The sequence below is a fragment of the Protomyctophum bolini genome, assembly GCF_963924005.1.
Source record: "Protomyctophum bolini genome assembly, chromosome: 5".
In the NCBI taxonomy this organism is placed as follows: domain Eukaryota; kingdom Metazoa; phylum Chordata; class Actinopteri; order Myctophiformes; family Myctophidae; genus Protomyctophum; species Protomyctophum bolini.
In genome coordinates this window covers 38,570,269-38,582,742 of record NC_137866.1, presented here as the reverse complement: position 1 = coordinate 38,582,742, position 12,474 = coordinate 38,570,269, and the positions used below count along the sequence as shown (strand labels likewise).

Here is a 12,474-nt window from a genome sequence, read left to right as displayed (position 1 = left end):
GTGTTGCAACGTGTTGTATGCTTGTAGATCAGTGCTGTATGCTTGTAGATCAGCTATTTTGGCTGCATGTTCACATTCATCGGTTCATCTGGTTCATGTTTGTGCATCCTCAATTCCTCATCCTGGTGTGAGCTACTGTCATGTTGAAGTAAATTAGATTATCTGAGAAGCATCAAAGAGTATTAATTAAAAAACTGGATGATACTCATGTCCTGCTTCTGAATGCTTCTAAATCACTTTTTACAGTAATTTGATTATTGTTTGAAGTTTATTTTTCCATGAACTTTCATGTTGCTGTTTTATGTTGTTGCTTTCTTTTATGTGCTGCCATTTTGGCCACTAAAATAGATTCTGGATCGCAATGGAACTGATCCTGGATAGTCTCTCAAGAGGCTCACACAGTTTTCAAATGTCTACCTTTTGGAAACGAAATTGAGTAGAAAAGTAACAAAACAAAGTGGATGGTCCACCTACCCCTCCCTCCATTTGGCCTTTGCAGTCACATAAATAAGTCCTAACTATAAATCAAATTAGTCCAAACCTATATCTAGCTTGCTGCTTACCAGAAATAGAAATTCTAAAATACTTCCAAAAGTATTTTTGGTAACGGAAATGACACCTTCCTAGAAGCAAAGTAAATAAATCTGCATCTGTAAATAATTATTAGATAATGTTTTTCACCTGAAGACGCCAGCCGGCCCCATCTTGCGCGCCGCCTTACCCACTTTCTTGCCACTTTTTACCATTTTCAAAAACATTCTAAAATAGTTCAAATAGCTGATCTACAAGCTCACAATGTGTTGATGTAGATCTGCTAGTTGAACTATTATAAAATGTTTTTCAAAATAGTAAAATATGGCTAACCAGTAAGGCGCCTGAGGGCAAGGTTGCGTGCACGCATCTGCCTGGGTGACAGCAGACTGCTGGGCGAGTGCTGGCGCTTTGACATGGGAGGTCAGATCAACATATGGAATGAATGCTGTACTGGCCATACATGGAGCGTGTCACATTTGCCATTGACAATCAAAGGAGAATTTATCATATGTGTCTGAGCAAATCGGCTTTTGTGCTAACACAAACATTAAATGTCATTGACAATGAAAGCAGAATTTACGTCATACGTGTCTGAGCAAATCGACATGCTACGTCATGATGATGTACGATGAAAAGAGCACCCCTCACTTCACACAGGTGTGATTTTTCCCCCTACAGTCTGCCTCACCACAAGCAGAACTTTGGGTTCCTTTGCACCTGTTTTGAGCCACTGTGATTAAACCCAGGGAGCACTTCGTTCTTCTGTTTTAAGATGACACGTTCCTGTCACAACTTTTGTAAGGCATAGTTACAGACTCTCTGTAGGATTATGAAGGGTTATCTGTTTGAGAGACTAACTCCTGTTAAATAAAGGTGGGAAAGAAATGTTAAAATTGCACAAACTGATCTTCAATAGAACTGGCCTTCTTTGCAGTGTCAAAATCGAGTCCCTCGAGTGCCTCTGTGGCGAGGTCCCTCCAGTCATTGTCTGTCACACCCAGACAGGCGATCTGGTAGGCCTCCTTAAACATCTTCTTCTCCAGATATTGATACATCGGCGCAGACTGAACAAAACAAAACATAAGAAGAAAAGTGATGTTTACTCGAATGTGCCTGTACACAAGAAGTAACAAAGTAAAGAACCTTGGAATAGGCACTCGGGTGGCGCAGTGGTAAAGTCCCTGCCCAGTGCCCACCACCACAGGGGTTGTGGGTTCAAATCCACCGTGGTGCATCCGGCTTTGTCGGACGCACACGCACTCGCACTCACCAGGGACGAGGGCTTGTACAGTACAGTACAGTACAGTACAGTACAGTACAGTACAGGTCTGATTTTATATAATTGATCAATTTTATGTGCCGACTTGTGTGTTGTGTAGTAATACAAATAATGTTGTTTAACTATAGATAGACAGCATAACTGCCACACTAAATGTCAATTTAAAAGTTAAAAAGGGGGCACAATGGGATATCGTATGATGGCTATTGCATAACTGGTTGGGGCATGCATTTCCAGCTTGCACTGTTCCCGACTTCACTTGCATCATTCCTGCGTAGGCCGGCACGGGGCACGCACCAGGCAGGCACTGGTCTAGTTAATATAATCTTCCATAATAACTGCACTGCACACTGTCTTCAAATCGGATATGGCAACGCCGCTGTCAATTACCTGAGGAACCTCCACGGCCGACATGGAGTAGACGTGGAGACAGAAGATCTTGGAGCCGTTGTAGCCCACCACGAAGCCCTGCATCTTCTGCTGGTGGACGGGGAAGTTGCTGGCCTTGATGTTGAGATAGCCGTTACCCGAGAAGCAGAGCATGTCCTCACACTGGGTGTTCCACGCCACGCTGTTGGCATTGGGCTCCTGCATGGGGACAAGATGATGTGACTGTCCTGATACTGGAGGAGCCTCTCCTACAAAACTACTTTAAACTTTAAAGAACCTGTAGGTTTGCTAAAAGCCGAAATGTGTTTTGAGTTCCAACACATGGCACTTCAGGCATTAACACAGTGCAAGTCTCTCTGCTCTCATGAATAAGTCATTGCTACAAAGTGAAGTTTTCAGCAGACACATTATTTTACAATGTTGAATGATAAAGCATTACAACACCTACCCTTGTCTAATGGAACTGCATCAGTTTATTCACCTCTGAAACCAACATTACACACAAGTAGATGATAGAAGTTCTGGCCTGCTGGCTAACCTGAAAGAGAAGTTCTTTGGTGTTGATGTCGTACACCAGACAGGTGTTGTGTTCGTCCACCACGGCCAGTTTATTCCGAGAGGCGCTCATGTCCAGGCAGCGCACTGACGTGGTCAACTTCAGCAGAGTGATCGCAAACGGGTTATCAATAAAGATCTTCAAGATCTGCCAGGGAGAACGAAGCAATAATGACACAAAGTCAGGACAGATTACTGATGGAAATAGAAGACTCGATGAATGAATTGGGATCAGACATGAAAAGATACAAGATAAAAGAAAAAGCTAGACAGGAATGCATTGTGTGACTTGAAACTGAAGTCTTAGATTACACCGACATTTGATGCTACACCTGCAAATGATGTAAATGTTCTGCGCCGTATCTGACGTTATAGTGATTTTTACTAGTTGCCTAGCTAGTTTAAAATGGGGGGAAAAAAAATAATATATATAATTTTTTTCATCAATTTTTTAGTACCAACAAGGTCAACTAGTGGATTTACTAGTCGAATATATAAAAAGATATATATATATATATAGTTTTTTTTAGCCTGTTTCCATCTATTCCCCTTTGCTCTCCCTCTACCACTGTCCTCTCCAAAATGATGAAACACGCAAACCCATTTCTTTTTTATACCTGTAAACCTGTGATGTCACAAAATACTGATTCTTCGAGGTCCTTGAAGGTGCTGTGCTTAGAATAATAACAGTATATATAAATATACTTACCGCCCCATTCTTCAGTCCTACCAGCAGGCCCTCCCTACCCGGTGGGCCACCGATGACTTTGATGTAGCGAATCAGAGACTCCATCAGCCATTCCTTCTCCTTGACACTGGTGAAGGACAGACACTGGAGCCTCTTCTCCTACAGAGAGGTACAGTGAGAGCAGAAGGACACAAACTTAAGTAGGGCCTGACCGATAGCTCGGAGTGGACGGTATACTGGTCATTATTTTACTTTTCTATGAAGACATCGGTATCGCCTAATATGCAGCCTGAGACGATGTGTACCGATTTTTAACCACTTTCAACCTGGTGACCATTTTGAACATTAAAGGTGATATAGGCAGGTTTTCAGCCAAAAATCTAAATATTTATCTATCTATATTTGTGGCCTTATTCCCTCTATCTTCCCCTATATTTTGATGCTGAGCTGCTGCCCTGTAGACATACACTCTCCCTTTGTCTCCCTCTATGTGTTTGTATCTGTTTATATCCACTGTTGTTTATGTCGCGGGACGGAATAAAGTGTGTTGGGAGGAGGGTCTGTGTGGGGGGTGACGCGGAGTCTTAGCCAATCACAGCGTGAGGGTGTGACTGTGTGTTCGACCCAGCAGTATTATAATGAAAACGCAATGCGATTTCATTGCAAGTATAATATTATCCCCATATCTTAGTTTCACCATTGTTCATGTGAAATAGTATGTTTATGATGTAATATGTAAGCCTGTTGAAATTATGAGAATCGCTATGTATAGCGCATGGTTGGGTGGTCCGGCCGGCTTGAAGCTTGCATTCAACCCGTGCTCGCCAACGGTGACAAGCCGTCGCTGATCATAGCGATTTTTCTTCATTGCAATGAATAACCGTGGACAAAGTAGTTCACATGAACGATGCTGTAGTGGCTGGGGCATTTGAGGGGCAATATGTTTTATATGCACGATTACAAATGAAAGATAATTGAATTGAGAGCCAGTGAGTCTGCTCCACTACTTCCTACTTCCTCATTTGCGGGACTCGTCGTGTCAGTCTTGTGATATTGTGATTATGCTACAGTTACCCTTAAAAAAACATGTCAACTCAATGTCATTGTTGTAACTATGATATCGATAGAAATTCATATTTTTTTAATGTCATATTTAGCCATACGAGCGCAATATCCATAGCGTCCCTCCCAGCAGCAACAACAACCCCATAGCCCGAAGTGACCTGGCTCAGCCAATAGAATGACGGGGGGAGGGGGGTGGAGCTAGATTTTAATTTGTTTGGAAACACTCGATCAATTCTGTGTACAAACACTGGAAACTTGTCTACAATACCTTTAACACACGTTAACATATTGCGTTGTGAGCTTGTGGATTGTCTATTTTTGACAGTTTTTGATTAGGGCTTAAGTGGTTGAATAAAAGTTGGTTTTATTTTTTACAAAATATCAGTCAAAACATCAGTAATCAATCCTTTTTTTGGAGTAATCACTCCAAAAACAGGATTGGTATCTGACCCAAGAATCTGTCATCGGTCAGACAAGGAATCCTCTTTTCCTACGATTTTGAGAGCGGTACAGAGACACCAGACAGACCACAGAATCACACATGAAACGTTCATTCATCCCTCTGGGGACTCCGTCACTATGGGTTTGGCAGAATCATTGTACTTTCACATGTTTGACAATCTGTTAATCTGGCATCGGTCCCCGTTTAAATATACTCGTAAATGTTCCATAAATCGGAAACACATTGTTCCGCTCGCCCTCCTTAAAAAGGCTGCAAAAGTGTGTCGAAACATCAACGTTGCAAGGATAGACGCTGATTTGACGCAGACTTTCACAGCCCATTTATATATGGGCTAAAAGCTTGTCTGAGGCGCTGACCACTAACAGGCCTATTAGCCAGACATCTGAAGCACCTCCGTCTCACACGGACAGATTGAAAATGATGAAATAACCTCTGTGTTACGGACGTTCCTTCTCTGCCGGCAGCCTCTGTCAGACACACAGAGCCAAGAAGCAGAGAGAACCCCCTAGGGACCCACCAGTGGTTACGCAAAAACTGTGTGCCTTCTCTGTCTGTCTCTCTCTCTCTCTCTCTCTCACTTCCCTATCTCCCTTATGCCGTTTGAGAGGATAGAGAAGGGGGGGGGTAAAGTCACACACACACACACACACACACACACACACACACACACGCACGCACGCACACGCACACGCACAGCTGGAGCCTTTTACAGTGTAGGCAGAAACATCTGGGGAAACTGGCAGCTCTGCACTGCAATCTTTTTCTCTGGGGGTGTTTGGAGACGCAGTGCATGGCAAACCGCTAATTCATTCTGTGTCCATCATGTTAATAGTACGCAAATGTCTCCACGGCCTCTTTAGGCTATCTGTCAAACCAGACGTTTGAGGACAAGAATGTCACAACAGGTCAAGGGATTTTAGTTATAGAGAAAGGCAGGCATTAACCACACATTTTCTCAGTCTCAAAGAGCCCGGGGATGTTGCCAATGCCAACCAGCACAGTTTTATTCCAAAAACATTTAGGATTCTGTGTACCTCCCAGACTACACCAGACAAAGGCCAGACTTATCTCTTGTCGCTTTTTGACCTTTTCTCTCCAGGCAGAGAGACATGTGTGTTGGTTCCCACAATAGTCAATGCATGCTGAGGCGTCACACCCATGTTTTCTAGTGGATTGTGGCCAGTGATGGTTTTCTGGTGTGTTTGACTTACTGTACGTTGGAGTGGTTGGACCACCAAAAGAAAACTACAAGCTAATGCCTGCCAAGTGGGTTCTACAACACATATGTTTTCCTATTGGTTGACGCCATGAATAACATTTAGGTTTAAAGCTAATCTACCCTCTGTAACGTTCCTGTCCTACCCCAAATTCGAGTACCGTATTAAGTATTATAAATGGCGTAAATAAGTCCTACTGGAAAGTTTGTCAAAGACTACCTAGCTGGATGCTTAGCAGAAATGTAAATTAAAAAAAATAGAATTTAAAGATATGTTTAAAATATATTTCCTTAGCACACCTAGTGACTGCGCCTTTCAATAGAAGTACTCAAAACGAATTACCCCGGTACATCTGGTTTCAGTATTCATTTATGATATATTTTCTCTATTATTATTTATTAAGGTTATTTTTACAGTCAGTTTGTATTGGGGGCGGTGCGGGGGTCGCCAGACATGGCCAAAGCATTTCCGGGGGTCCCCAGCCAAAAACGTTGACAACCCCTGTGTTAGAGATATGTGTCTCAGATCAGCCAACACAGAGAGGCTGGCAGAACTTTCACTAAAACAGCCGGGACAACGCTCCACACGCCCCGGAGAAGAGTCTGGGGTGTGTGGAGTGTTGTCCCGGCTGTTTTATATTTGGGATATTTAGTGTGTTAGAGATATGTGTCTCAAATCAGCCAACATAGCTAGGCTGGCAGCACCATCACTAAAACAGCTGGGACAATGCTCCACACGCCCCAGACTCTTCTCCCTCGTGGCTCCAAAACTATGGAATTAACTTCCCATTGCAATCAGAACTGTAGACTGTAGACAGAACTGTAGACTCACCTCTTCACTAGCCTCAACGACCTTACAGGTGTATGCAAAGGCTAAACGTATGTAATTTAGATAGCATTTTATGTAGACATAGCACTCTATAGCGTATAGTATACTCATAGTTTTATTGTGATAGTTTCATACTGTTAGACGGATGTTAGGCTCTCGGCTTGCTTATGATCCCTGATGACTATTTCTATGTATTTGATTTATTACCATGTGTTGTTCTTGCTTACTGTAAATCGCTCTGGATTAAGAGCGTCTGCTAAATGCCTAAATTGTAATGTGTCAGAATTCGGGACACCCAGCTTGAAACCGGACACAATTCCGGGCCAAACCGGAACGCCTGGTCACTCTACCTGACAGAGAATGATGTGCTGTGAGCAGACCACCAGCAGGTTGCATTCAAACTTCCTGCAGATCTTCTCCTTGATGCGGTAGTGCATGTCTGAAGAATCATCCGAGTACAGCTCATAGATGAGGATCTTCTCTGGCAGCTGGATGGCCAGACGATTCCTGTAGATGGCGATCTTCTTCACCAGTTCGCGGCATTTGATCCTCACTGCGGGTAAAGGTAGGGTCGGGAGGGTGGGAGAGAGTAGACTAGGGTCACACATGTGAAGCAACTATACCCAAATCGAATGCCACTGCTCGCTGTAATTAGTTTTTCTTAGGACTTAAAAATGCATTGAAAATAATTATAATAGAATCTATTATACATCAATTATTATTAGCTATTATATATCTATGTACAGCACTTGTACACCCTGCCTGACCTACACTAAGGTTTCAGAGACAGCATCTGTCTAGTTTATTGTAATTGAATACTGCTCAGCTCCTTGATTTCTTAGGACTGCATTCACAAACAAATGCACATACAAATTACACAACACATATATTATACTGTAAATGTAAATAGAGATTTACACAAACTGCACAGTGCACAGATAGATTAGGATTGTCATATTTAGAAGTGGCACACAGCGCCTTCAAACACCTCAAAAATGTCGTTATACTGTCGTTATCTTAAATTCTCTGAAAACGAGCCCGGAAAAACACAGTGTACCTTTTTGTTCGGTGATGAGGTGCTGGACAATGACATCGGTCATGCTGTCTCTGTAGGCATAGCGATCTTTGTACAGGCCGTGAACCGTACTGAAGACAATTTGGTAAAAAGCAATGGTCCCATCTTGGCAGCCCACCGCCTAGACATGAGACGAGACGCGAGAACATCCCATTAACACCTCTAAGAAAAGACTAAGAGTGACACAATGTTCCCGTTGTTAGAGGCCTGTCTACCAGAAGAAGAGCCAGGAACCAATTCTCTCCTCTATGCCTTACCACTTCCAGTAAAATATGGTGAAAAGAGAAGACTCAGAGAGGTGTTACAGTCAATGTGAGACAATTATAGTCTTCACTCTAGTAATATAACGCTGAATTTGTGTAGCTTCATTGGTGAGAACACAAACACATACCTGCACTGTTCAGGCACTGTTGATAGCAAGTGCACCGTGTTTTCCTCAGTGTTAATTTATCACTTTGTATGTAACCAAATGAGTTAAAGCACCAAACCATAACTTATTTTTGTGAATACATTTTAATTTTGACCTGTATGGTAGAGCAAAGTATATGAAAGAAAGTGGAAAATGGAAACAATATAGGCCTATTTTACTGTGGGCGAAAATAGGGGTGGGGGTACTTGGATTCAGAAATCAGGGAAAGGGGTACTGAAGTCTGATAACAACTGTGGTGGTTGTCTACCCTTCTATTGAGAATTACAAAATCCTGTGCACAGGTAGAACCACTACTGGTTGACTTGACAAAGTGGTATTGTATGAAGCTCAAAACGCAATTAATCCTTTGCCCAAACAGGCTTTCTGGATTAGCTCAGCAGCAGACATTTCAACGCTCGCCCCGGGGGGACCGTGCTTCAAATCCTGGGTAAGAGATAAAAGTTACGTATTGCGACTTTAAATGAACACTGAGGCTTTTACTGTGCGTCTGCAGTCCATGACTGTTTTGCATTAGAGCACTTTTTACTGGACGTGTTTTTTATGTCTCCAAAAGACGAGGGACCGACCACATAGTTGGAGTCGGGCTTGACGCGGCACGTCCACACCCAGGAGTTCTGCTCTCCGATGGTACCAAGCCGCACCCCGTCTTTTGTGTAGAGGGAGGCCTGTTGGTCCGACCCGCCCATGATGATGTACTCGCCCTTGGAGAAGTAGCTGATGCAGCACGGGTCGTAGGTGAGAGTCCTGTCTTTCCAAATCTGGTAGGCACAAAGAGAAGTGGGCATTAACCAAACGTCACGAACCGTAGCGTCCCTATTCTGGGCAGCATAATAGCTGGACAATAGGATCAGAAATAGCTGATCTCTAAGCATGGTAATAAACAATAAACAATAGATAGGTGTAGAGCAAAAACAGCTACACAGGGCCTAGTATAGAGCCCTGGGGAACTCCGGTCAACCAAGTATATAGGTTTGGGGGCGCTGATAGCCAACTGGTTAAGGCGCATACCACATAGACTCTGATGATTGATGGCAAGTCCCCAGTTCCGATCCCGGAGCCGGGTGGACCTTTTGCTTCATGTCACTCCCCCATTCTCTCTCCCTGTTTCCTGTCTCTCTACACTTAACTAATGTTAACAATCAATAATGGCAAGAAAAATCAGAGGGAAAAAACCCCCCCTAGAAAATTAAGTATATAGGATTGAAATGGTCCAACACCGTCCACCATCTGCCTATGCCTAATGGACATCAAAGTCCCAAAACAAATTCAACAATCCTTTTGAACCCCTGACTAAAAGAGAGATTAAAGAAAGGCAACCGTCTCCCACTTCTAAGTAGGCTGTATTGTACTGGAACTCAAGGTCCATTTGAGCAACGTCATATCAGTTTCTCAACTCGGGTGCATCTGTTTCTCCTCATGCAGGAAAAGAATCGCCTGACAGTCCATACTTAGTTTGGACTCGCTCTTTTCTTTTATTATGGCCTATTCTAAGCACTGTAATCAAAACAGCATGTTCAGTTAAACAGATAAATGGGCTAGTGACAATGTATGAGCCTAAGGTCTCGTGGCAGAGTAATGAAGGGTGCATATTTTCCTGTAATTACGGTATTGCCCGAGGGGAGGGGAGGAAGGGGGAGGGAGAGCCGCCATTATTAAAAACTGAACATGATCACTTCCAATGCACTGTTGTGGTTCCAATAAACCTTGACAGCCTGATTACAAGTGGAAATTCAGGCCTTAAAGTTCTGTAAAGTGTTATAACTACCGTATGTTTTGGACAGAGGGATTATTAAATGATATTGCTCCTTGTTGCTATAGTGTCGTGAGCAAATTATATATTATTTAGCCAATCACTAATTCCCTCCTCAGGATGAGGTCTGTCTTCCTGTGGTCATCAACAGGCCCCTTTAAGCTGTTTATAGTGGCACAGCTCCATGCTCATAATGTAAAGAGAAACCAATTGTGGTCACATATTGTAAATGCATTAAAGGTGAGTTTCACTTTAAAAACACTTCTGGTCTCATTTTCACATCTACTCTGGATTTTGTGTGCATCCCAGACAGTTTTTAAGTTCGTTGATTCAATATTTATATATGTGATATTTGATCCCTACTTCTGGTAAGACTGAATTAAATACATGCATTTTCTTTGGTGTTCGTGCTGTTGGCTTCATGCGTCCGTCCCCCCCCCCACTGTAGTGCGTGCATGTGCACATCTTGTTACCAAATCACCCAAATCACTGAATGCTCCTTTAAGTGGTGTCCCCTTAAGAAAATGTCCCCTTTTTTTTTTTTTACAAATCAAACCTATTTACAGTATGTAAGCCTTCAATGTGTAGTGTATTGTCACTCACCTGCTTTCCGCTAAGCTGATAGAAGGACAACTTTTTACCCCAATCTGCGACAGCCAGAATGTCATTGTGCTCATCCCTAGGAGAGTATATCATAATGGCTTTAGAGTGAGTTTCTGACAGCTGCAGCATATTTAGAACACATTCGTTGCTGACATAATGATGATTTATCTCATTTCCAAGTAACGTTCCCAAACCTAACATCCGATTTGTCTTCCTGTTGTCTTCCTCACTGATCTTTACACATTTCATTCTGCCTTTATAGTAACTCATGTGTCTGGAGTGGTTTCAATCTGAGAGGCTTTCCAGCAGAAGTTGCAATATACAATTTACAATGTAGGACTTTAGCAGACGCTCTTATCCAGAGCAATTTACAAGCGTTTATTGAACTCTTGTCAATACAAATAATCACATAAATAAGAGAACCGTGGAGGTTCCTAAAACTCAAATAGACTAGAATACCAGCTAAACTATTAACCATCTGTCTAAATAAATTTGAAGTTTATGTTTGTAGAGGCCGCACACCGAGCCAAATTCAATCTTAATTTATTACTGAACACTAGCAGTCAGACAACATTTGGATCAGGTCAATTTAAAACACCTGTTCTAATTTTTTTGCTGATGCTTGTATCTCTCTCTCCATCTTTCTCTCCTCTCTCCATCTCTCCCCCCACCTTGGTCAAGGCAGATGGCTGCCCAACAGAGCCTGCTTCTGCCTGAGGCTTCTTCCAGTTAAGAGGGAGTTTTTTCCCTGCTACTGTTCCACAATATGTGCTCAGGGTGAGGGGTACGTCGAGTCTATTGGGGCTGCAACCATCATCTTTAGATCGGCTATTTTCACTATTTTTGGTGGACAGGGTTTTGTTTGCAGGATTTGTCCATTTCCAACAAATCATTAACACAGCATGCGATTTCCGTGAAATTATGCACACACATTCCCACAAGGCCGAGGAAGAAATGCCACATCTGCCGGTTATCGCGTCACCATGAGGCAGATTTTGGTAAAACACATTTCTGTACATTTGTACATATTTTATCCATACATCACTCAAATCGGTATAACAAGTTCGTCCATTTTTTTCTACTGCATATATTCTCACCACGTTATTTATGATCACAACAATGTTTACATTAGCACCACCTGTGACGATGAAGTCTATGTATTTTGAATGACTGAACAGGTGTTTTAAATTGACCTGGCAAAGATCTACCATGAATCAAAATATTGTCTAGTTTTGTATTCATAAAATAAGTCAGGATTTGGCTTGATGTACAGAATCTGCTTGTTTCAAACTATGCGTTGCACTTAACCCAGCACCTGCTGTCTATGTGCACATAAACTCCTGTGAAAAACTGTGTGTGGGAACTTCTATATCCACACACCTGTCCCATATTCTCTACTCAGTGGTTCCCAAACTTCTTTTCCTGGAGACCCCCATCGGAAAAAGACCCCACACACAACTCGCACGCACGCATGCATACCGTTGTTTTTGTCCCTTTACTTGTATGACGAATAAAAAAATAGCCAATCTATAAACTCACAATGCATCACGGCATGACAATTTTTTTCATACGTTTTGAAAGAGATTTTTCAGGTCGG

At 42.5% G+C, this 12,474-nt stretch overlaps 1 protein-coding gene across 1 annotated transcript in view; it reads right to left on the bottom strand.

The window, feature by feature from the left end:
* ift122 (intraflagellar transport 122 homolog (Chlamydomonas)) overlaps positions 1-12,474 on the bottom strand; it is a 53,949-nt gene that overhangs the window by 36,479 nt on the left and 4,996 nt on the right. Inside the window, exons 8-15 of the mRNA XM_080763749.1 lie at positions 10,878-10,953; positions 9,091-9,282; positions 8,077-8,215; positions 7,370-7,572; positions 3,468-3,605; positions 2,742-2,906; positions 2,204-2,401; positions 1,458-1,598 (exon numbers count right to left, since the gene is read on the bottom strand). Of these exons, the coding sequence (XP_080619875.1) occupies positions 1,458-1,598; positions 2,204-2,401; positions 2,742-2,906; positions 3,468-3,605; positions 7,370-7,572; positions 8,077-8,215; positions 9,091-9,282; positions 10,878-10,953 (1,252 nt within the window). The remainder of the gene's footprint in view (positions 1-1,457; positions 1,599-2,203; positions 2,402-2,741; positions 2,907-3,467; positions 3,606-7,369; positions 7,573-8,076; positions 8,216-9,090; positions 9,283-10,877; positions 10,954-12,474) is intronic.